At 52.6% G+C, this 25,020-nt stretch overlaps 1 protein-coding gene across 3 annotated transcripts in view; it reads left to right on the plus strand.

Annotated features, from left to right (window-relative positions):
- Positions 1-25,020, plus strand: part of SIL1 (SIL1 nucleotide exchange factor) — a 102,834-nt gene that overhangs the window by 41,850 nt on the left and 35,964 nt on the right. For all 3 annotated transcript variants that reach the window (XM_065030374.1, XM_065030373.1, XM_065030375.1), the window contains exons 5-8: positions 16,035-16,155; positions 17,438-17,534; positions 19,879-20,070; positions 23,982-24,103. In XM_065030374.1, coding sequence (XP_064886446.1) covers positions 16,035-16,155; positions 17,438-17,534; positions 19,879-20,070; positions 23,982-24,103 — 532 coding nt within the window. The remainder of the gene's footprint in view (positions 1-16,034; positions 16,156-17,437; positions 17,535-19,878; positions 20,071-23,981; positions 24,104-25,020) is intronic.

The following is a 25,020-nucleotide window of genomic DNA, read 5'->3' on the forward strand; positions in this document are numbered from 1 at the left end:
TGTCCTGCTGGAACTGAGGGGCCACAACTGGACACAATATTCCAGGTGTGGTCTCCCCAGGGCAGAGCAGAGGGGCAGGAGAACCTCTCTGACCTACTGACCACCCCCTTCTAACCCACCCCAGGTACCATTGGCTTCCTGGCCACAAGGGCCCAGTGCTGGCTCATGGTCATCCTGCTGTCCCCAGGACCCCCAGGTCCCTTTCCCCTACACTGCTCTCTAATAGGTCATTCCCAACTTACACTGGAACCTGGGGTTGTTCCTGCCCAGATTCAAGACTCTACACTTGTCCTTGTTATATTTCATTAAATTTCTCCCTGCCCAGCTCTCCAGCCTGTCCAGGTCTCTGATGGCAGCATAGCTTCCAGTGTCACCACTCCTCCCAGCTTGGTGTCACCAGCAAACTTGCTGACAGTCACTCTATTCCCTCGTCCAAATCACTGATGAATATGTTGAATAACACCGGCCCCAGCACTGCCCCTGAGGCACTGCACTGGATACAGGCCTCAACTGGACTCTGCCCATTGACCACGACTCTCTGGCTTCTTCCCTTCAGCCAGTTCACAGTCACCTCACTGCCCGCTCATCCAGACCACACTCCCCCAGTTCAGCTGTGAGGATGCTGTGGGACACTGTGGAGCACGGAGCCCTGAGGAACGCAGGTGCTGGTGAGCCGTGGGGAGGAGGGACGCGGCCGTCACCTGGGAGCGAGTCCGCGTGTCCCGTCCCCCCCGGCGTGGGGACAGCGGAGGGTGGCTGCAGGTGGAGACGGGTTCGCAAGCCGTCCCTCATCGACAGGAAGGTGCTTGCTAAAGCCTCAGGCTCAAAGAATAGTTCATGGTCACTTCTGTGCGGGTGGTGCCTCTTGTTTGCTGTCGGGACCTTGGCGCTGAGCGGCACCGGCAGTTTTCAAGAGTTTCGCCGGTCTGCAAATGAAATTGTTCCCATTTCTCTCATTTTCTGTTGGGCACAAAGCAGAGCGGCAGCATGTTCGTGTATCTTCATCCCCGTCCTCAGCATTTAGCCCTCCAGGATGGAAGAAAAGGAGTTCAAGCCAAACCTTCCGATAATTTATTATATTCTTTGCGCTTCAGGGCAAAATTTAAGTTGCCAAAAGCAGATGTTTGCCTGCTCCTTTTTTAGCTCTCGAAGTACTTTCTGCGTCCTTGATTGATGGACGTCCCTTTTACATTAATAGTTGGGCTTTGCAGAAAGCTGTTATTACCAGAAGAATCTGGGGTGGGTTTCAGTTTTTCTTCTTGCATTGAAAATACGTTATATTACTGTCTTTTAGAGGAGGAAAAAAAGGCTCCAATTCAGGCATTCTGCTTTGCTTTCTCAGGCTCCTTCGCAACTGTCTCTTCGAGGCACTCTTAAAATCAACGTTACAAGCGTTCTTTATATTTTACTGTGTGGCTGAGGGCTTCTGCCTCTTGCTATTGATTTCGAGTTGTGGTGCAGGACGTTTGGGTGCAGGCAGGTTGGTGTGATGGATTGCTTTGTGCGTGGCTTCCTGATCGTCCCTGAGCTCTGTGCGTGTCCCTCTTGCAGGACGCTGAGCCTGGGAGCTGCCGGGACAGCACGAAGCCCGGGGCTGCAGCCTCGAGACACTGAAGCCCTGACCGTTCATTTAGTTTGGATTTTGGTTTCATATCAGACGCAGAGTTATACTTGTGAGGTCTCTTGTGTGGTCATTGCAGAGTTGTTCTGCCCTGGCTTTTTGGGCAGCTTCCTGATCTGCATCACAGGAGCATAACAGGTTGTCCTGGTTTTGTTCGTGGTGGATACCTGGGGAGGAACGACCCCCGGCACCAGCACAGGCTGGGGTGACCTGCTGAAAGCAGCTCTGCAGAGGGACCTGGGAGTTCTGGGGGACAACAGGTTGGCCGCGAGTCACCGATGTGCCCTGTGGCCAAGAGGCCAATGGTCCCTGGGGTGCATGAGGAAGAGTGTGAGCAGCAGGTCAGGGAGGCTGTTCCTGCCCCTCTGCTCTGCCCTGGGGAGGCCACGTCTGCAGTTGTGGGTCCAGTGCTGGGCTCCCCAGTTGAAGAAGGACAAGGAATTACTGGAGGGAGTCCAGCGGTGGCCATGAAGATCATGAGGGGTCTGGAGCATCTTTGTGATGAGGAGACACTGAGAGAGCTGGGGCTGTTGAGCTGGAGAAGAGAAGCTGAGAGGGATGTGATCAATGGGATCAATAGCTCAGGGTGGGTGTCAGAGGATGGACCAGACTCTGTTCAGTGGTGCCCAATGCCAGGGTGAGGGGCAACGGGCACGGACTGAAACACAGGAGGGTCCATGTGAACATGAGGAGAAACTTGTTTGCTGGGAGGTGCCAGAGCCTGGCCCAGGCTGCCCAGAGCGGGTGTGGAGTCTCCTGCTCTGAGACATTCAAACCCCATGGACCCACCTGTGTGATCTGCTCTGTGACCCTGCGGGAGCAGCGCTGGGCTGGGGATCTGCAGAGCTCCTGAAACCCAGCCAGCTGGGTTTCTGTGATTCTGTGGTCGTAACGCAGCTTCAGCTCTTTGGATCAGCGCTGGCACGAGTGCTGACAGTGCCCTTCGGATGGGCTCTGCTGGCAGATCAGGTGCGAAGACCAAGTCTCGAAATAGTCTGGAAACGCGGCCCCATCTGTAGGTGCAGTTGGATTTGCAGATGTAGACACGTGGAGTGTGTTGGTGGAGCTCGGGCATGTCTGTTTGACACCTTGTTGGGACCAGAGGTGGGTGTGAGGGGTGACACGGCTGCGACTGGCACAGGGGCTCCAAAATGCAGCTGTGACTGCGGGCGGCTGGAGCAGGGGAGGAGTGTGGTGGAGAGGACAGAGAACCATGTGTGTGTGCACATGGCAGGTTCTAAAAGCATGAAGCGCAGCAAGGGAAGATTTCTGTGCAGAGAAGGTTTGCAGGTACCTCAAGCTTGTCGGGAGCAGCGGGGGAGCAGCCCCGTGCGGTGCTCTCGGGCAGGTGTGGAAGGGATTGTTGCTCGACCTGCCTGCGGACGGGCTGCTTCCAAACCTCTGTGCAGCGGCAGCACGGGCTGCACGGCTGTGGGTGCTTTGGTTGCAATGGTCTGGGTGTACAGCAGGTTGTGGCCAGCTGGACTGGGGGGTTTGCTTGTCAGAGAATCATACAATCATTTTGGTTGGAAGAAACCCTCAAGATCATCAAGTCCAACCATAACTCTAGCACTAAACCATGTCTAAATGCCTTTTAAACCCCTTCCCTGGCGCAACTTGAGGCCGTTTCCTCTGCTCCTGGCGCTTGTTCCTGGGGAGCAGAGCCCGACCCCCCTGGCTCCAAGCTCCTTTCAGGCAGTTCAGAGATCAGAAGGTCTCCCCTCAGCTCCTGTTCTCCAGCTGAACCCCCCAGGTCCCTCAGCCGCTCCATCACACTTGTGCTCCAGCCCCACACCAGCTCTATCACCTCCTCTGCACTCTCTAGTACCTCAATGTCCTTCTTATGATGAGAGGCCCAAAACTGACCCCAGGATTCAAGAGCAAGGTTCAACTCCTAGGCACATAAAACACTTTGTGGAGGCCTTCTGATGAATTAGTTGTTATGGTTTATCCATCCGTGCTGGGGACCAGAGCTGCCGTGTCCCTGCAGGAGCAGCCCAGAGCCGGGCTTCGGAACGCGCTGGCGGGGGACACGGCCAGCGGAGATCGGGGTGCGGCAGTTGGGAAGGAGGTGACACGCGTTACTGTGGGAGGCTTCGTCCTTGCCGCTGGGGCTTCGTTAGCAATTCTGTTGATGTTCTGGAAACGAAAATATAATTCAGGCCACCTTCTCCTCCAAGCTGACCCTGAGAATGTGGGAGGAGAGCAGCTCCTGAATAATGAAGGTCCTTATTTTTCCTTCTTGCTGGAGTCACTCTCGGTGTTGAAGTGCACTGCACAGTGTCATTAGTTTCCTTGAACTTACTGCTCCAAGTACTTTGCATTAATATAATTACCTAAATTGCAGGCTCATTAATCACAGCGTGCCGCAGCATATCGCTGTCTCACCTTATTTTGCGGCTGCTGGGAACCCCTGTAGCCCTGGCGAGGGGGTGGTGGCCGTGGCTGGAGCACCCCCGCACGTGTGCTGGGTTCAGCCTGTGCTGTGGATCCGCGTGTCTTCTGTGGGGAGCGGACACAGGCTGTGGGGACGCCGCCGGGGAAAGGTGGTAGGTTTGTCACAGGGGGGTTTTGCTGAACCACATCTCTGCTGCTGGTGGATTTTGGGTCCGTGGAGGTCCCGGCAGAGCGGATCCTGAGCCGTGCGCAGGGTTGGGCTGCAGGGCCCTGTGGCGAGGCTGTGGCTCTGTCTCCGTGGCAGAGCTCTCAGCCTTCCTGGCAATGTAAATTCTCCTGGCTGCGTGCTAAAATTACACCGAGTTATTGATTTATCTTTGAGAGGATTTCCTTCCCGAGGGACATTTCTGGCCGCTGTAATGATTTAGTTCTTGTGTGAGTGCAGGATCAGCACCCCCTCCAGCCGCCACCGCAGCCCTGGTGCTCCCCCCGGCTTCCTCCGCAAGTTGATTTCTGTTCCAAAGCCAAGGTTATTTTGCTGTTACTTCCATGTGACAGCTGCAAATAAAAGGGCATTTTCAGCTTTGCACTGAGCAAGCTGCAAGTCTCGCACTAGTCTTTATCCCACCATCCTGGGCTTGTTGCAAACGCAGCTCTGAGGCTGGCGCATGGGAGCGTGAGGCCATGCCAGCACCAACGCGCCCGGGCTCCTGGGGGTGTTTTAAGTCTTTCAAGTGGAATATGATGGGAACAGGATCATGCAAACATGTTTTTTTCTAAAGATACAGGGTACAGCTTCTCTTTTATTTGCTTTCTGCTGGCTCGTCCCTGGAGCATCTCTAAAAATCAAGCCAGGCAAGTTCAGTTTTGATCTCCTATTTGAACCCCTGAGGAGGCAAAGCCAGTTCCCTTCTTCCACCACCAGTTTTTTCCCCTTTGCCATGAAATCACTATCAGCAGATGGACCTGACCCATCGGGAGTTGGGCCAAGTGTTTTAGTGGGTGTCTCCTGAGGGAGGTGGCGGGCTCTGTGTCCCGGGTGCCCGTCTCCAGCAATGGCCCATCTAGAACACCTCCCCGTGGGATCCCGTGTCTGAGCCCACGCCGGCTTTGATCCCATCTCAGCTGCATCGTGCACATTGATAAAGTGCGAGGCTGCTCACACGCGGTGTTATAAAACAGCGTCCCCTGATTAGGCCCAGGGAGAATGTCTGTGTATTTTCTTATGAACCAAGTGTGGCACAGCCGCCTTCTTTCCCAGCGATCTGTCTGCGAGATAGAACAAGTCCTTAGCATCTGTCTTAAATACTGCAGCGTTGACAAGTTCTCTTGACAGAAATTAGGTTAATGTCCCTTACGACTGCATTAGCTATAGAAACGAGGCTTTAAATTGCAGCTTCGGAATGCGCTATACCACCGCTCTCTCCAAGGCATCTTCTTATTCCAGCTTTTATTATCCAGATTTGTTCTCACTAGAGCTTGGCAGCGGAGCGTGTTCTCCGATACGTTCTGTGAATCTCACAGCTGGAAGCTGAGGACAGGATCGCTGAGACCCCGTTGTGTTTAAAAGGCGCATAGGTGAGTTTCTCAGGGACATGGGGCAGTGCCAGGAGTGCGTTATGGTTGGACTTCATGATCCTGAGGGTCCCTTCCAACCAAAATGATTCTGTGATTCTATGAAGGCCCCTTCCCAAGTGGTGTCCCTTCCATGCCCCTGCATTGCTGGGTTCTTTGGGGGTGATTTTTGCTGCCCTTATGTTCATACGTAGTGGCCATCTCAACAGTCTCTGAGGGTGACAGATGTGGAAACAGCTGTGGTTGGTGATGTTCTGGAGTTGCTAGTTGTCATAGTAAAGAAAAGCCAATGGTGCCTGGCTCAAAAAGGTAATAGATACCTGAAATTCAGAATAAACATCATTCTCAGTTCTTTTTGTCAGGTTCTCAGTTCTCGCGGTCATCCCCCTTGTCCTTCTCTGCCTGTGTTCTGCATTGATCTTCTCTCAACGTAGATAAGCCTTCAGCATCCCAGATGGGCTTTCTAGTCTAACAAACACACCTGGGGGATGACAATTATTGAATAGGTTGCAGTGACATTATGAAGTGGTGTAGGCTTGGGGATAAATAACTTAGTGAGCCAGAGAGGGATTAAAACTGGCTCTGGTAAATAATGTTTCTCTTGGATGCTGATGTGCCCACATGGTGGGACCAGGGCCACTGCGGTGTCCATGCCGCCCAGCATGCCGTTTGACAGCTGAAGTAACGCGAGCGTGGCTTCGATCTCCACTTTGCTTCTGCTGCCCAGACCTTTGTGGGATTAAACTCTCTTAACTGCTGCCGTTCACAGAATTGAGCCCCATATCAAAAGAGAAAATAAATCAAGTGCTTCCTGTTGAGTCACTGAGCGCAGGCACCACGCTGGGACCGAGGGCGTGTGGTAATGCATAAGAAGTGATCGGATTGAAACTGGAGATAAGGGTTCGCTTATAAAGTGAAAACGTGTGGTTTTGCCAATTTTATGAAAGGACGACCCTTCCTCCTCCTGCCCTGCTATTATTTTTTCCTGGTGTGTTTTCTGCCGTTGCGGTGCCAGTGAGAGAGGAGCTGTTGCCGAGAGGGGGCTGGGAGGGCAGAAGCACTTGTTGCAGGGAGCTCTTTGCCGTATGAAGTGTTTCTGTATTGGCAGCAACAAAAGAGAGATGAGCAGATGCCGCCACATCTCCTTGCTTCTTCCTTGGAGCCTTCAACCCCCGGGCCTCGCTGGTGTCCCCCTGCGTGTCCCTCACGGTCTCTCCAAGCATCCCAGGAGCCACACACGTGCAGGAGGTTCGTGTTCCTGCCTGTGACAGCCAGCAGGATCCTCACAGAGTCACAGATCACAGGATGTCAGGGGTAGGAAGGGCCCTGGAAAGCTCATCCAGTGCAATCCCCCCATGGAGCAGGAACACCCAGATGAGGTTACACAGGAAGGTGTCCAGGCAGGTTGGAATGTCTGCACAGAAGGAGACTCCACAACCCCCCTGGGCAGCCTGGGCCAGGCTCTGACACCCTCACTGGGAACAAGTTTCTTCTCATCTTTCAGTGGAACCTCCATTGCCCCTTGTCCTACCACTGGTTGTCACTGAGAAGAGCCTGGCTCCATCCTCCTGACACTCCCCCTTTCCATCTTGATCCCCAGGAATGAGTCCCCCCTCAGTGTCCTCTTGTCCAGCTCCAGAGCCCCAGCTCCCTCAGCCTTTCCTCACACGGGAGATGCTCCACTCCCTTCAGCATCTTGGTGGCTGCGCTGGACTCTCTCCAGCAGTTCCCTGTCCTGCTGGAACTGAGGGGCCACAGCTGGACACAATATTCCAGGTGTGGTCTCCCCAGGGCAGAGCAGAGGGGCAGGAGAACCTCTCTGACCTACTGACCACCCCCTTCTAATCCACCCCACGTGCCACTGGCCTCCACGCTCGTTATCATATTAACACCACAAGAGGGGCAAAGTTTGATGAGTTTTTAGGCTGGGCTACCTGCAGGATCATCTTTTTGGCCACCAGCCAAAACCAGGTGTGAGTTAAATGGACCCGCTCCAACAGCATCAACCAGGGTCCATTGCCTGTCACCACTGGTCTGCCTGTCACCGCTGGTCCGCCTGTCAGCCTTGTCCTCCCTTCCTCCCCCGCAGCCGAAGCCAAGAGCTGGCAGCGGGTGGATTTGGCAGGAGGCGTTGGTAGCTGCAGCCCGGTGCTCATGGGGTGCCGCTGGTTTGAATAACCGAGCTGGCAGCCCCCGGCACTGGCCGATCAATTGAGAGAGCACAAATACCGGTGCCGTGGGAGAGCTGGGTCGGTTTAGATTGGCAGTCGTGAGTGGTTGTCCAACCGAGTGTCCAAATCTAACGGATGCTTTCGCGTGCCTAACCAAGCATTATTGGAAAGCCTCTTCCTTGCGACGCTTTGTTCTCCGCTAGCTGCGGATCACGTCGCAGAAGGAGGGATTTGATTCTGGAGTAATTTTAAAAACGTTTTCATTATATCTGCCAGGGGAAACAAATTACAGAGAAGACCTCTCAGCACTAGGACAAAAGAGTGGCTCTAAACCGCTTTTCAGATAAACAAGTGCTTGAGCTGCAGGCCTGATGGGAGGTGTTTAAATACATCATCGGTACTGCCGCAAGTGAGCGGTTGGCGTTAAAAATCAGAAGATGAGAGAAAGTTCTCCTGAGGTTCACTGTGGGCACTTGTCTCCCTGTGATCCTGGTTATATGGAGCCCCCAGCACCCTGAGTCCGCACAGAGAACTCCAGGAAGACAGGGGCCCAGGGAACACCGGTGAGTGTCTGTCTGTTGCTCAATAGCAAACTGGGATGGAAACAGCGCTGTCTCTGCGCCCTGTTCCAGCAGAAAGCAGCGCTGCTTCTGGGGGACACAGAAGGACTCTGGGCAGGAGCAGAGATGGTGGCACTTTGGGACGTGTCAGTGTGGCGATTTGGGGGTTTTCCTGGGGCTGGCTTTGCTGCCAGCAGCTCTGCTCAGCGTTGAACTGGGGTTCACCCGCCGTCAGCCCGAATGCGGTTCAGGTGGCTTCTGTCCCTGCTCTGCCGCAAAACCCCTGTTGGAGAAGATGTTGCATTTGGACATCACCGTTTTGACAGATGGAATTGCAAGATATTTATTAGCATAGCTTCAAATATTATATAAAAGATTTGCCAGTTACACTAACTAACTAAAGCTTCTTACGTGAAACACCCCTTATTTTGTTGAGGTTTTTTAACTCTTCAGTCTCTCAACAATTCTTCCCATTCAGGCATTTCTGGAAGGTGCTGGTGCGAGTTGCTGCTCAGAGCTAAGTATCTGTGTGCTGGGGATCAGGCCCTCCCTGCGCAGTGTTTGTCTGCGTGCTCTGGAAAGTGGAAGAAAGTGGCAATTTGAGTTGTTTGCTCATGCTGTGGGGACAAAGCTCCCATCTTATGGTTTCGCAGAATCACAGAATCATTTTGGTTGGAAGAGACCCTCAAGATCAGGGAGTCCAACCATAACCCACCCCCGGCACTGCCCCATGTCCTGAGAACCTCATGTCCGTCTGTCCAGCCCTCCAGGGCTGGTGACTCCAGCACTGCCCTGGGCAGCCTGTTCCAATGCCCCACAGCCCTTTGGGGAAGAAATTGTTCCCACATCCAACCTCAACCTCCCCTGGCGCAACTTGAGGCCGTTTCCTCTGCTCCTGGTGCTTGTTCCTGGGCAGAAGAGACCAACACCCTCCAATTTCTTCCTGTAATCCCAGGAATGGAAGGACAACTTATCCTTGTCAGCCTCCTGCACAAGCAGGATCTTTCTCCATATCGAGGTGCAACAATAAGACGAAATAATGGTGATAAGAGCAGGCTGACCCCGCAGTGTTTGGGATTTGCAGGCAGAGGCAGCAGGGCAGTGCCCACAGGGGATTTCCTCCAGCATCCCCTGCCCTACAGATGCTGCCAGCACGTGCTTGAGGAACAGTTTCATGAACGTGTCAAACGTATGAAGAGTTTTCTCTGTAATTAATGACAGGAGGTAATTAGAGCCCCTGCTGTCACTGATGGTGCAGACTTGATAATTCGGCGAGCGCTGGGCAGCGAGCAGGACGGTGCTTCTGCAAGGATGTGCTGTGCTCTCTGGGCAGCCGTGCTGTCGCAGCAGGAGGACAGGGCTCGTGGAAATCAGTCACAAGTGAGGCGGCTTTTTGAAGTGTTTTCATCCAGCGTCGGGAGTTTCTGCTTGAAATGTGGCTGTGGGTGTCTGGGCTGGGGGAAACACCGGGACGGTTTCTGGGGAAGCTTCTAGCCTTGATGCTGTTAAACCGCCCTGCCAGCCATCTGGGAGAGGTGATTAAGAGCATATTAATGGCCTTTTCCACTTAACTGGGAGGAGCTGTGAGTGCCAGAAAGCAAACTAATACAAAAGGCTGTAGCTGAGTGAAGAAGGGGCAGGAAGGAGCAAAATGAGATTCAGGCTCTGGGCTTCCTCTTCCCATCAGCAATCCATCTCTTTTTGACCTGTGTCTTCTTCACATCTTCCCTTCCTTTTGTATGTAAAAATGTTCTGTTTCAAAATAACAAGCAATCCGAGGAGTGCTGTGACTCATTCTTATAGAAAAAAGCAAGAAAGCGAAGGCAGGCATTGCAGCTTCCCTGCTCGGCAGCGCTAACCGGAGCGCCTGGAGGCCCGTCGGGATGGGGCTGCTGCGTCGCTTCCTCCCAGCCCAGCGATCACCGTGAGAAATGGGGCACATCCCCGCAGCTCCGCGGGGGTCCCGTCCCTCTGCCGGCTGTGGTTGTGTCCCCGTATTTGTGACTGGGACGTGTCACCCCAGCCTGTCCCCATCACCCACCCGTGGCGCTGACACGACAACCTGGGCTTTGGCTCCTTGTGCTTTTTATTTCTAATCATTATTTTATTAAAGGAGCACGTACCGTGCCATCAGATAACTTGTTGCAGATGCTCTGTGTAGCCTTATTATTTTTAATATGGCAGCACTGCCGGTTTGTTTTGCTGGGAACATTCACATATTGATTTGCGGGTTCTTTTGTTGCCTGGGTTAGAAAGTCCCTTTCTCCTCGCTCCTGTGTGCCGAGAGAAACAGAGTGAAGAAAGGTAGATGCTATCTGACGCTCGCTCAGATGCCAAGGAGATCCTGAGAACTGCAGAGCCAGCGACTGACTCATAGCTGGGGTTTGTTTTCACACTGTTAATGGATATAGAGGTATATATATATAGGGGTTTTTGCAATGGCAAATGCAGACGCTCAGCTGGGGAGGAACCAGGGGACTGGTGAGCTGGATCACCCTTTTTGCTGCTTGCAGAAGCTGTCCCAGGGGACACTTCTCTGCCAGAGGGGACACGTTGGTGGCAGGAGGTGTTTCTGGAGGGGGAGAGTGTCCTGTCTCTCTTGGGCTGGCTGGGCAGGTCCATGGGCAGCAGCTCGGAGGTCCAGGGGGCACAGGGATGGGGAACCTGCACGGTCTCACGTCCATGTGCGATGTGAAATCCCCCCAGCTGTTTTTAACCCCTGCCCGTTGCCGTGCAGTGAGTTGGGGCTCAGCCTTGTCCCCGTGCAGAGGTGCAAACCCACTTGTGCCCCGCACTAAATGGAATAATGGCCTGGAACCTTTCTCGTTTAGCAAGGAAACACAGTTGGTCATTTGCTTGGTCTAGAACAAGAGCGACGGGGTTACTTGGACATTACTACGTGATGCCTCTTCAGCACAGCAGCCCCGTGCGTTGAGTTACCCGTGCGTAACGTGCCCGATTCTTGGCGGAGTTGTGAGCATGGTGGGAGCGTGTTCTGTTTGCCATTTGTTTATTTATTCATCGTCTTTGTTTTCAGCCCAGGCGAAGCTTGATACAGAATGGAGCTTCAGAAACGTACACACAACAGAATAACAGATAGCTGTGATTTGGTTACAAGGCAATAATTTAAGTCGACAGGTTTAGCTGATAACATAAAACACAAGAGAGAAATAACATCAGTTTATAAATGTCAGCAGTACCCCTGCGAGTGAGTTGCTGCCGCGAAGCCGACTCTGCTGCTGTTACTCCACCTAATATATTATAAGAAGGAATAAACGGATGTCTGAAAAAATCTGGCTGACCAAGATTAAAAGAATAGGGCTATAAATTAAATTCTTCCTCGGCGGCACTTGAGGCGGCTCCCCGGACAGACAGAACCGAGTAGGATGGACGCTGATGTGCTGGAGGGACCAGCTGCGGACTGGGCTGTCCAGGCGGGCGCTGGGACACAGGCGGCACCGGGCAGCGCGTGGGGGAGCAGCGGAACAGCTGCTCCAGCTGTGCGGGGAGCAGAGCCCGGGAGCAGCGGAACAGCTGCTCCAGCTGTGCGGGGAGCAGAGCCCGGGAGGCTCCTGCAGCCCGTACGGGGATTAAATCGAGTGCGGGAGTAACGCTGCCCTGGCTGGATCGGTGTCTCCTGCTTGCTAAGAAAATACCATCATATTGCTTTGATGTTTATTCCCAATAACATTTATTCCCAATAAATACCTTGTCATTCGTGCAGTGAAGTATTTTACCTGTTGGATGGTCACTTTTTGGCTGCGAGCGAGCGGGGGCTGGGGGCGGCACATCCCCGTTGCACACCGGGTGGTCTTAAACCCCGTGGCGTTCTCTGAGATCCGTCAACCCGAGTCGGCGCGGTAACGTGTATTCAAATCATTTTAGTTGTGGTTTAAAAACTTCCAAGGATGGGATATTTTTCGGTATCCCTGGGAAGGGCAGGATGAGACCCAGCGGCTGTAGGATTTGAAGATCCCGGTCGTTCTGCATCATTCTGTAACGCAGATACGCGATGAATACCTGTTTGCATCAACATAGTTTATTTTTCTAAGGTGTCAGAGAGAAAAAAGGTCAGAAAACCACTTAAATATAAATTTGTTTTTGTATCTGTTAATTGAGTTTCAGTTCCCAAATGCAACTTAATACAAACAAGAAGGAAAAAAATTAATTCCTCTGGGGAAAAAAGCTATTAGGAGTGTAGTTGTGTATCAGCAGCACGTGAAGCTCTGTAATTGCTTACATACGTATTGCTCTGGTGCGTGCTCCCGGTTGTTGAATAGTATCGAATTATAGGAATTGAAGGGACTCAACTGTTTTTAAGGGAAGTGTCTAGAACCTACATACTGAAACATGATTAAAATTCAGGATTTCCAGCTTGCTCTGTTAAATCAGCAATTTAAATCACATTACTCAAGTCAGCCCACCCTCAAACACACTTCATGAATAGTGCTGCAGAACAGCCCAGACTAAACAAAGCCGAAGACCTCATCCTGTCTCGAAGGTCTGGAATATTTTAAGTGACTGTGGCAATGTCTTCACCGCAAACAGAAGTGTCTGCCTTGGTTTATGTAATGCAGAGGTATGTTTGTCCTGCTGTGGCACGAACCTGTGCTGCCGGTGAGAAGAAATCCCTGCAGCGACAAAAGCTCCAGCTGAAATACATCAGGGCTGAGGTTTCTGCTCTGGGGTTCGGGTGGTCTCAGTCAAATCTCGTTTAGGAAAGTGCGGAGAAGCGGAGCAGGACAGGTTTGTGTCTTCTCCGCTGGCAACCTCTGTAACGTGGTTGTGATGGGTTTGTGAGCGCTGTGGTTCGCCTTTTCTTTTATCTACCGCTGGTGGAAATAGAAGCTGGACAGGCTGGTCACCGGGGAGCCGCTCGGCCCTTCCCGGGCTGCTCCTTCCATCCCTTTTGATGTTTCTTTTACGCGAAGCCCATCAGCCTCGTTCCTCTCCCCTGGCACCCGAGCGAACCACCATGTTCTGTGCTCACTGATGGGGACGGTGAGTGAGTTCTGGCTCCGCGTGCCAGCTCGGGGTTTGCTCCGGCGAGTGCCGGGGCTGGAACCGGGCTGTCGCGGGCCGGAAAAGCTGCTGGCTTTGGGAGGGAAGGACTCAAGTCGCCCCTCGATTTCTCCTCTGCCAAGCGCCGTTTGTGCCCGTGGAGGAGAAAGGTGTCCTCGTGCAGCTCTCTGTTTAGCATGCAATGCCATTTAATATATATTTTTTCCCTTGCTGGCAGCTCTTGGAACAGGGAGCGGAGATGCGGTGTTGTCCTTTTCCTGCAGACCCTACAAACGCCTTTTGGACCGGCGTGTCCCAGCTGCGAGGGGACAGCTCGGCCCTCGCTGCACGGCTCGTCTTTTCCAAGTGGGAAGATGCTCCTCTGGGCAGACACAGAGATTAAAGCTCCTGCGTGTCACAAGTGAGGGAGCAGGGGGAGGTTTGGAGCCTGTCCTTACACAGTTGAAGATGGGAGGATAGTCACATCTGTCCCCTCGCACATCCAAACAACACAAATTCCCACGGGCAGCACATGGTGCAGAGGAACTATCAGAAATGCACCATCTTAACAGGAAATCCTCAAAAATGGACTTTCCAGTTTTTTTCTAAATGCATTTCTACCTCCGGGATGACTTCAGGCTTTGAAATGCTCTTGTCTGAATTGTGACAAACACCCCGGTCTTATGTAGGAAGCACCCGGTCCTTTGATCAGGGAAATGTCTCTTTGGTCTTGGAGAGGGGGGATCAACCCGGCTGTTCGCTAGACTGGAGGATTTTATCTTTGAGAACATGTATGTGTTCTGTGAAATAATTATCCATGTCTTTGCCTGCCTTTGGTCTCCTGCGTGCTGTGTTATTTTAGCCGAGGTGCCTTTTTAGGTAAAAGCAAACAGGGCTGAATAGGGAAACCCCATCCAGGGGGTGTGAGCAGCTGTCTGTCTGTCCATCCGTCTGTGTGCGACTAAGATCACCGTGTTCGTTCCGCTGTGACCCCGCTCTCCTAGGCAGGCAGATTTCGTTCATTAGAAGGAGTTGAAGCAAAACGAAGCAGCAGCAAGGAAATGTTGCCGTCCGTCCCTCGCAGAGCGCCGGCCAGCGGCACGTGTTCGTGGGGAATGGCGACCGAGGGAAAATGGGCTGCGTTTCCCATCTTTTCTGCATTTAAAACCAAAGCTTAACGTATTCCTTGTATTTTTGTTGGTGGATAGCAGTGATCATATATTCCTTTTAATACAATATTTCCAAACCAACACAGCCTCGCCTCGGAACACTTGATATTCAGCGTACCTGGCTGTACTCTGTGCTGTGCTTTGATTTCACTTTGGCAGCTCTATTTTGTCCTCTCTACCCCAATCAGCAACTGATTCCTCTTTCTCCAAAGAGTCTCCAAACCCGCTCCTGATGTGGGATTTTGGTGCTGTCTCAGCAGGTGCCGCGGGAGGGAGCAGGGAGCTGACGCTGTGCTGCGGCCAGGTCCCTCCTCCCCTGTTCGGTGGGTCAGGCGGCATCTCCCACAGCATCCTCACAGCTGAACTGGGGGAGTGCGGTCTGGATGAGCGGGCAGTGAGGTGACTGTGAACTGGCCGAAGGGAAGAAGCCAGAGAGTCGTGGTCAATGGGGCAGAGTCCAGTTGAGGCCTGTATCCAGTGCAGTGCCTCAGGGGGCAGTGCTGGGGCCGGTGTTATTCAATATATTCATCAATGACTTGGATGGGGGAATAGAGTGACTGTCAGCAAGTTTGCTGATGACACCAAGCTGGGAGGAGTGGTGACACTGGAAGCTGTGCTGCCATCAGAGACCTGGACAGGCTGGAGAGTTGGGCGGGGAAAAATGTAATGAAATATAACAAGGGCAAGTGTGGAGTCTTGAATGTGGGCAGGAACAACCCCAGGTTCCAGTGTAAGTTGGGGAATGACCTATTAGAGAGCAGTGTAGGGGAAAGGGACCTGGGGGTCCTGGGGACAGCAGGGTGACCATGAGCCAGCGCTGGGCCCTTGTGGCCAGGAAGGCCAATGGTACCTGGGGTGGGTTAGAAGGGGGTGGTCAGTAGGTCAGAGAGGTTCTCCTGCCCCTCTGCTCTGCCCTGGGGAGACCACACCTGGAATCTTGTGTCCAGTTGTGGCCCCTCAGTTCCAGCAGGACAGGGAACTGCTGGAGAGAGTCCAGCGCAGCCACCAAGATGCTGAAGGGAGTGGAGCATCTCCCGTGTGAGGAAAGGCTGAGGGAGCTGGGGCTCTGGAGCTGGACAAGAGGAGACTGAGGGGGGACTCATTCCTGGGGATCAATATGGAAAGGGGGAGTGTCAGGAGGATGGAGCCAGGCTCTTCTGGTGACAACCAGTGACAGGACAAGGGGCAATGGGTGCAAACTGGAACACAGGAGGTTCCACTTAGAGATGAGAAGCAACTTGTTTGGGGTGAGGGTGTCAGAGCCTGGCCCAGGCTGCCCAAGGGGGTTGTGGAGTCTCCTTCTGTGCAGACATTCCAACCCGCCTGGACACCTTCCTGTGTAACCTCATCTGGGTGTTCCTGCTCCATGGGGGGATTGCACTGCATGAGCTTTCCAGGGCCCTTCAACCCCTGACATTCTGGGATTCTGTGGTCTCAGGGGTGTCTATGGAGGGGCCATCATGCTCCTGTTCATCATGCCCTTCTTGCACAAAGCTGCAATAACGACCATGCCCTAAAATCATCTGACTTTTGTTTGCAGGTCAAGCTGTTCCTGCAGGGTCACACGTACGATTGAATCTGCAGACAGGAGAGAGAGAAGCCAAGCTCCCTGATAGTGAACATGGAAAAAGTGAAGTGACAGACGAGAGAAGAAGAAAAAGGTACCGTGATGCAGAGCATGGGGGTGGCTGGGCTGCTGCTTGCTTTGCCTTTCTGTCTTTTATTAGAGACCAGGTTCCCTGGTACACTCAATCGCTGCCTCCTCCTGAGGCTTCATTGCTGGTTCTGGAGCTCAGCAGTGCTGAAAACTGAGCCCTGCCCTTGGTGATCCCTTTGGGGTGGTGGTAGAGTCACAGAACAGTTTGTGTTGAAGGGACCTTCCCAGCTCCCCCAGTGCCACCCCTGCCGTCTTCACCAGCTCAGGTTGCTGGTACAAGTGCCTCGAGTGCCCATTCAGAGACACCTTCGCGACTCCTCACACCGTGACACTGAAACTAAATTTGCAACGTGGCTTCTTCAAATGGCATTTATTCCTCTGAAACGTCCACAGTAATCGGTCTGGAGCTGCTTACTGAGCTCGAGCCGTCAGAGCAGCCGTGATGGGCTTTGTTTGGGCTGAGCCAGAGCGTGCTGGCTTAGCTGGGTGCAATCCGCAGGCCGCAGCAGCCGTTTACACACCAGCCACTCCCCTGTGCTCACACTTCTTCATGTCTTTTAAAAGTTTCACCGGTGCTGACTTTCCCCCAAAAAGGCAGGTTTAGTTACTATGGAGAACTTTCCTAAAGCGTGTGGGACCTACCGCTGCTCCACAGTCTCTCCTGTTTGGGTCACCGAGAAGCTCTTTAATTCCATGATGTCTCCAAGGCTGGCTTTGCTTTTCCCTGTACACGGGTGTTTATGGCCCTGATATGTTTCCTGAACCAATGAGATCGACATAAAGAGCGACACAACCTGGTTTTAAGCATTTCTGTGTAATTTCCACATGGACTTGCCCTTGCCCCGGTGTTGTGTGTGACGATGGTCAGCGCTGCAGCTGCACATCTCCGCGGTGAAGCCTGCAGGTCCTTTGCAATGATCTAGCGGCACAGTGGCGCTCTTTTGGTTTTCCTCTGAAATGTTTCCTGACTTTTTTATATTGCTACATGAATTTCAGACGCATCAATTAATCGGCTCCTTTTATCGTGTTAGGACTTGACGTTTGGAGCTGGCATGCAGATTACTGAGCCTTTTTGGATTCCCAGGGTGAGGTGTCTGCAAAACACACACAAAATGTAGCGCTCGGACTCATCTTCTCTTGAGCGTGGAGTTTTTGTGTCTGTTTTAAGCGAGACGCGTGGAAATCCAGCGCTCTTTGCTCCTTCCCTCCTGACGTTATCCATTGCCACAATGAAAATATTACAGATATGATTGTTCACTCATAAAATCTTTTGTTTCCTCTGCCAGGCTGGGCAAGGTGGATGTCGACTCCAATTCATTCACGTCCCAGGAGCTCAAAAGAGCGTTCGCTAAGATGAAGGAGAGCGAAAAGGCAGAACGGAAGGTGAGGGGAGTTCCTTCTTTCTAAAGCAACACACACGACACAGATGCGAACGCTCTGCATCGCGTGGCGCAGAAACACGGTTGTTAAAGTAATTGCTTGGGAAAATACTGTGCAGACTAATCTTCTGGTGAGTATGGGCCTGAAATACCTTTGCCAGCCTGTTAGTGATACAGTTCCCTGGGAAACTCTCACCCCTTTTTGTACTAATCCTGGCTTTTCTGTAGAAATGGAAGACATTTGGTGAGGTCTGTGTTGTTCATTCCCAACTCAAAAGCCTGGTGTTGCAAGCTGCCTGTGAGTGTTTAAGTACATTTTTGCAGTTCAGGGTGTTTCTCGGTAATAACCGTCCCCCTTGCTGTCAGGGGAGTGAGCTGGGATCAGTTCAGCGACAGATCAGCCCTCAGGTGTCTGCATGTGTTGTTATCCATTGTTTTACTTGTTGGAGTGCTGCTCCGTTCACAGAGATGCCTGCAGAGCCCCAGAGTGGAGTGGATTGCAGTGTCATGGTATTTGTAAAGGAAATTACTTTGCTGTTCGCTGTCCCGCGTTGCGGCCGTAGTGTCCCCTGCCACTGGCACAGCTGCGCCCAGAAGTCATCTCGTGATTTCAATTTCCAATCTCATGCCTTGGGTAGTGAAAACCGAGTGGCTGTAGTGAAGCATAAGCTGAAGTTTCTTTATATAAGCTCCAAGTTTCCCATGTAGTTATAAATAGTCCACAACCCAAAATAAAATAGGATATAAAAGCTGCTTTCAGCCCTCTCCAGGCTCGGAGCTGGTCCCCAGCCACTGGTGTGGTGATACACGGCTCAGCAGGTGGATCCCAGCCTGTTTCCCTTGGCCGTGTCTCAGTCCAAGGAAAACTGTGGTAGGAGTCAAGGCTCTAGAGTCTTGGAACCGCAGAAAGTCTTTTTCCCCCCTGTTATTTTATTTTCTGTAAGATGATTTATGCAGCAGCCAGCACTACTGATAGCAGGGCTTCTGGAAATGAGTGTCATTTAAATGTGAAAATTAGCGAAACTCTATTATGGGAAAATAAGCCATATTTTAAAAAGCCCTGGTAGAATAGCTATTGTCCCAGCAACTGGGCTAAAACCAGCTACATCTAATGGACCTAAAGTACTCCATTTAAAATCACTCCTGCAGGGAGCAAATTCATCCTTGAAGTAACTGTGTCAAAGGAAACTGAGCTCCACCAAGCGCGTTCCCGTCTCGCAAAAGCAGTTCTGCGTGGCTGCGGTGATCATGGCGTTCTGTGTTGTCGCGTGCTACCTGTGGTAATTAGGCCAGGCATCATTAGCGCCGATTGTGCGGCTGCTGTTGGAGTGACGCTGCTTTCGCTCCCATCGCTCTGCTCTTTTCTCCTCCAGCGCTCGTGCTGTTTGCGCGCGGGGGAGCTGCGGGAGCATCCACGTGCAAACCCTCTGCTTGGGGGTCGCTCCTGTATAAAACCAGGTTTTGGTATTCGTGTTCGTGACAGAATCCCTTTCGAAAGGGGCTTTCTTGCTTTCTCCGGCTGGCGGGGCAGCGCATCTTTGCTCTGCCTTCTCTGCTTCCTCCGTCCCCTGCAACAGCAGCTCCGGCCCCGCCTGTCCCAGTGCCACCAGTGCTGGTGAACTGGTCCCTCGCTCCGATCTCTGGCGGTGCCTTTTCCTTCTCACCGCAGCCCTGGGCTCATCTTTATGCGAGGAACACCAGCCGTGCCGTCTCCTGGCCAAGCCCCGTGGCTCGGCACTTCAGCTGTCCCCGTCCTGGCCTCCCGTCCCGCTCTGTGGCAGCTGCTGTCCCCAACAGCGAGTTTCCCGAGGGTTAAAGCTATCCTGAAGCCCGGTCAGTGATTCGGATGGCGAAAGAGTCTTTGTACGCGCTCGAGGAGATCTCCTTGATGTCCCTGGGCTGGACGGGACCTCCCGAGGTCTCCAGCCCCATCTCCGCGTCCAAGCAGGGTCAGCTCTGAGATCAGGAGGATGCTCGGGGCTTTTTGCAGTCAGGTCTTGAGAACATCCACGTGCAGGCAAACAGAGGCCAGCGGTGCTGCCCTCCCCCAAGCTTGACGTTGTTTGGAAGGCGCAGAGGACATAGAAATGGGTACAAAGCCCCAGGTTGTGGGCTGTGCTGCTCAGGGAGGGTTTGGTGGTCCCCAGGGTGGGTGTCTCATAGATAACCGGCCTCTTGGGCTTCTCCCAGGGACCCTCCAACGTTGCCTCTGCATCCGTGCTGCTCAGTAAACCCGTGTGCACAGACAGCTGGGTTCCTCTTGCAAATCTGGGCCTGGGGTTTCTTTCTGCATCTTCCTTGTCTCTATCTATCCCCTTCATCCCTGGTTTCTTCCTTCTGCTTTCAAGGCCCATGAGGAAGAGGTGAGGAAGAAATTCCGGCCCATAGAGCAGCTGAAGGAGGAGTTTGAAAAGCTGAATGTGAAGATGGAAACAGATTATGAAATTATGGTTAAATTAATCAGCAAATTCAACAGCTCTACCTCCACGCTGGAAGAAAAAGTAGCGGCGCTTTATGATCTCGAATATTATGTTCACCAGGTAACAAAAACGCCTTAGTAACTACCCTGTAAAATGCAGGTGATACGGTGTCATAAACGTGGGTTTATTTTTCTTATCGGTATCGGGTAATACAAATTGCTTAATTATCATAATCCTGGGACAATAACAGACAGCAGAGGGCTGCTGCAGGCTTATTCTGTATCCAAGTTTGAATAAATCTCCGCTCGTGCCGGTAGCGAGCGCTTTCCTAGGGGTTAGAGTTGCCTGATTTGTTGTCTGTTCTCAGGCTTTTTCTCTTGCCCGCTCTTTTTCTTCTTTCATATGCTTAATGGTATGAAATGGGGTTTTATCTGCCAGTTTTGGGTAAGTAGAGTGATGGCTGCTAAGAAGATAATTGTTTTCTCGCTCCTTCTGTGGAAGCCTCTGTGCTTGCAGGTAGGTGCCCTTACATCAGTTCACAGACCATGTCTTTGTACCAGGGAAGGTGACGGCCACCCAAAAACCTGCACTTTGCCTTGGTGTGAGTAAGAAGAGGCACAAAGAGCCTCCTTCACAGCTGGGCTGGTGACAGGAATGGCTGAAGACCCAAACATGGTATTTTTGGATAAAGTAGCAGAAGGAATGAGCTGCTGAGAGTTGGAGTCCATGCACTAACTAATAGAAGTGTTATTTCCAGGGCTCTTTGTCTTGAATTTCTGTCACAGGCATGCAGAGGCTTCCTTGCTGTTTGTTCTCGATGCTTTTGTTTCACTGACTGCATCTGACTCAGAGAATAAGTGTGAACAATGGGCGCCCGAAGAGCTTCATATTTATACTCAGGGCTAATTCTGTCTGGCTAAGGGTGCCAGAGCATCAGGCCAGCATGCTAAAAAGCAACCCCCAAACATCCTGGGATGCTTTGATTTCCAGCAGAACAGTCTGGGCTGTTAGAGCATAAAACCCTGCCTGCTCACAGCATGGGACGGGGCAAGCGATTTTGGAACGGTGAGAGGAGCAGGGAAGCGGGAACCAGAGCATCAAAGGGAACCACGTCCAGCATCAAAGGGCTCCGAGGGGGCCACGGCGGGGGTGGCGGGGGCACACAGGGCTCCTTTGTGCGTCCGTCACAAGGATGCTCTGTGCCCGCGCTGCCGGGGCAGATGGCTGGGCAGCACCTTCTCATCAGGCAGGAAGCTGATAAGAAATATGACTTGTCTGTGAGCCAGCGCGGCTTTTCCTCCTCTTTCTTCTTCCAGCCAGTTGAATGCGTCCAGAGCATTATCTCTGCTTGGTACTGACTTTAGCAGCGCTGCCTTAATGTAATTACTGAATAGCAGCCAAATACGCTTGTGCCGCATAACCCTGGAAGGGCTGAACTTGTCAGGAATGCTCTGCAGCGGCCGTGCCGTGGACAACGGGGACCCTGGGCAGCGTGTACCCGTGTACGGGACCGGTGACAGCCCCACTGCTCCTTGTCCCATAGCCTCCATCCCAATGGTGACGTGCTTTTGATAATCATCCAGCTCCAGGCCTTCCTGCTGCTCCTGTGGGTGCACAAAATGCCCTGTCGAGTGGTTTGCGAGCCAGGGCCACGCTCCACTCCGCGCATGGGACGTGGAGCCGCTCGTGCTGCCAAACCCGCGGGGGAGCCGAGGGCAGCCCGGCCAGTGTCCTGCCGGGGGAGGCGCTCGGAGGAGGCAGCCCCAGGGTCTCTGTTTGCTTGGCTTTGGGTTGCCAGCCCTGCTGTGCTTCTCATCAGTCAGGGTTCGACTTGGCATGTTTGGGAGCCCGTCTTGGAGGAAGAGCAGGAAGGTTTGGCTCGCTAGGTTGTCTGCAACGCATAAAAACCAAATGCAAATGTGAAGAGGCCAGAGCATAACTCATTTATAAACAGAATTCACGGTGCTTGCACAGCAGTGTGCAGAGCCAAGACCCGTTCTCATGCATTGCAGGCTCTTTCTCTCAATTATTTACTCTCCTTATCTTCCTCTCTCCCCTCCTCTGACATGCTACACCATTTCTCACTGCTAATTTCCCTCTCTGTTGCGTACGGTTGACACGCTGCTTTTCCTTCCTCTCGTTTTCTATCATTTTCTCTCTCCCCTTCCCTCCTCATTTTCCTTCTCCTCCGATTCGAGGCTGCTCTCTAATAACCGCTGTCATATTTGCTCTTCTCCCATCCCTCTCCTCACCCACCTTCCCTGTGTTCTTTACCCAAGAGCTCTTCTCATCTTCGGCTTTCTTCTGTGCTGTTTGCAGCATCTTCTGCTCCCCAGAGAGGTTAATACCTGCCAGTTATTGAGTTTGGGGGTTTTGTTCATTTTGAAATAGTGAGAGAAGGCGCTCTCACAACAGAGTCCAGTTAAAAATAATACATACACCTTCAAAATAAGCTTTACAGCACCGTTTGTATTCTGTGGTTGAGGTGTTTGCCTGAAGGACTCGGTGCTGATGGGGATACAGCGACGGCTGGTTTTACCCTGACTGATGCAAACTGATGCCCCTTGAATTCAATGTCCAATTCCAGCATTAAAACAGCCTTGGAGTTTTTACAGAAGCTGAGCAATAAAAGCACCCACCGGCAGCTGAAATTGGGTTGCTGCATAGATTTCTTTGTAGACAAAGATGGGCCCGCAGAAGAATAAGGGATCTGGCGGGTCCAGTTTATAGGACAGTTATGAAATAGGATCTGAAAAGATACAAAAGCTGCTGCAAACCCTGAATCAGCCCCGGCAACCTGCAGAGATGGGCTTTCTGTCCCTGGCTTTGCGGAGGGACAGCGAGCGGTGGGTATTGTCCCACGGGAGCAGAGATGAGCCGCAGCTCCCCGGGCCATGCCCTGGTAAAGCCGTACCCATAGGACATAAAGCCAAGTAGCTTCTTCATTCTCTTGGGTACCTAAAATATCCAACCTGTAGCCGATTTTGGTGAGGGCGCACGGCTGAGATAAATGTAACACTAAGGATGGAGTCACTGTCGGCTAAAAGAGCGTTGAGGCCGGAGCGCAGTGCCCAGCGTGCCCCGTGTGTCCTGTCCCACCCCACCGCTGCAGACAGGGCTGGCGACTCATTTTCATCTTCTGTTTCCATCTGCCGTTGTCTCCTGACTTGCAGGGAGGAGAAACGTTGAAATTCTAAACACAAATTTTTTGCACACGCAATTCTGAACGTTCATCAGATTCTCTTTTAAACTGCAAAAAAACGCACCAAAATACATCGATTTGGCTTCGGACTGAATTTTGTGCTTGAAGCACTTTGTGCTTTTGCTCTAGATTTTGTTTGTGAGCCACTCGTAGCCCTTTCCTGACCTGAGAACAGTTGCCCGCTGTGATTTGCGCCTGGTTACTCCAATACTGTTGGCTTTAGAAACCCTTGCCCAGGCTGCAGCTCCTGCCGACCCCTCCGAGCAGGGACCGGTTGTGCTTTTCACGTCCGCACGAAGCTGTTGATCCTCACAAAAAACGCTCCGAACCATCCGTGTACGTCGCTGTGAGCAGAGGTGACACTGCCCTGCCCCGCTGCTGCCGACAGGCTCTGAAACATCCTGCTGCTACAATTAGAGCATCAATTAATTAATCGCATTTGCAAAACAGACAGTTCCCTGGGTCCCCAGTGGCGGCTTCCTCAGGTAAGAGAGGAAAGAACTGGGGTTTTTTTACATTGCCAGATTTCCTGAATTTTTGAAATCACCTGAAATACATGTCAAGAACAGTTTTGATAGCTGATCAAAGTATTATATTGGAGTTTCCAGCGATGCGTGTGGTGATAGCCGCCTGTCAGCAGCTCCTGCAGCCACGACATCCACTGCTTGCAGGCGCTGGTGTACAAAATGCCAGCCATGGTTGTTCCCCCTTAATTTTTAATGACTTTTAAAACTGAGCGCTGGTCAGATGGGGAGGGAAGAGCTGCTGATCTTCACGAGGTGTCGAGTGGGTTCTAGGGTTTCGTACTGATATCCCTGCTCCCTTGCAGGTGGACAACGCCAAGGACTTTCTCTCCATGGGCGGACTCCGGCTGGTGATCGAGGGGCTGAACAGCAGCGAGGCGGCGCTGAAGGAACACGCTGCCTTCGTCCTGGGCGCCGCGCTCTCCAGGTGAGCTCCGTCCCCCAGCCCGCGAGGGGAAACCTCAGGGCACCCGGCGGGCTCTGTGCCTCTCCTCGTCTCTCTTGATTTATTGCTATTGAGAGGTTGAGGTTGAATCTGGGGAACAATTTCTTCCCCAAAGGGCTGTGGGGCATTGGAACAGGCTGCCCAGGGCAGTGCTGGAGTCACCATCCCTGGAGGGTTGGACAGAAGGACATGAGGTTCTCAGGACATGGGGCAGTGCCAGGGGTGGGTTATGGTTGGACTTGATGGTCCTGGGGTCTCTTCCTAATGAAATGATTCTGTGATAGCGACAGGGGCTGAAAGCTGCTGTCATCCTGTGACACACCACGTTGTCCTCTCGGCTCCTCTCCTTGCATGGGCTCATCTGCTCGGTGCGTGCTCACCCTGCTCGTCAGGCCGAGCCGGAGGTCGTTCAGCAGGGCAGCCGGGGGTGTTTCTGGGCTTCCCTGGGCTTTTCACAAAGGCCAACGGGAATAATTCTGCCTCCCCATCTCCAGGGGAAGATCCGGAGGCTGGTGTGGCTCAGCACGCACTTCTCCCTGCTGCTGCTCGCCCCCAGGCTGGAGCGAGATGCTGATTTTGGCAATCTAGCAGCTCCCGTGGTCTTTGGAGGGGTTTTTAGCCCCGCAGACACGTGTCTCTGACACCGCAGCGGTGTCGATCAGCCGTGGGGTCAGGAGTGGGGGCTGGATCAAGGAGAAGCTGGTCTGCAGGACGTGTGTGGTTCAGCGGAACGTGGCTCGTGCCCCAGCAGCCCGGCCGGCCGTGCCAGGGCAGGACGTGCACTGTTACACGTGGTACAGCGTGCGCTCAGTGGGTTTTATTGGTGCCCTTTTGGGTTTACGGGTTTTTAGAATCAAAGCATGGTTTTGGATTGAAAAGACCTTTAAGATCATCACGTC

This window comes from Columba livia, chromosome 14 (assembly GCF_036013475.1).
Source record: "Columba livia isolate bColLiv1 breed racing homer chromosome 14, bColLiv1.pat.W.v2, whole genome shotgun sequence".
Lineage (NCBI taxonomy): Eukaryota > Metazoa > Chordata > Aves > Columbiformes > Columbidae > Columba > Columba livia.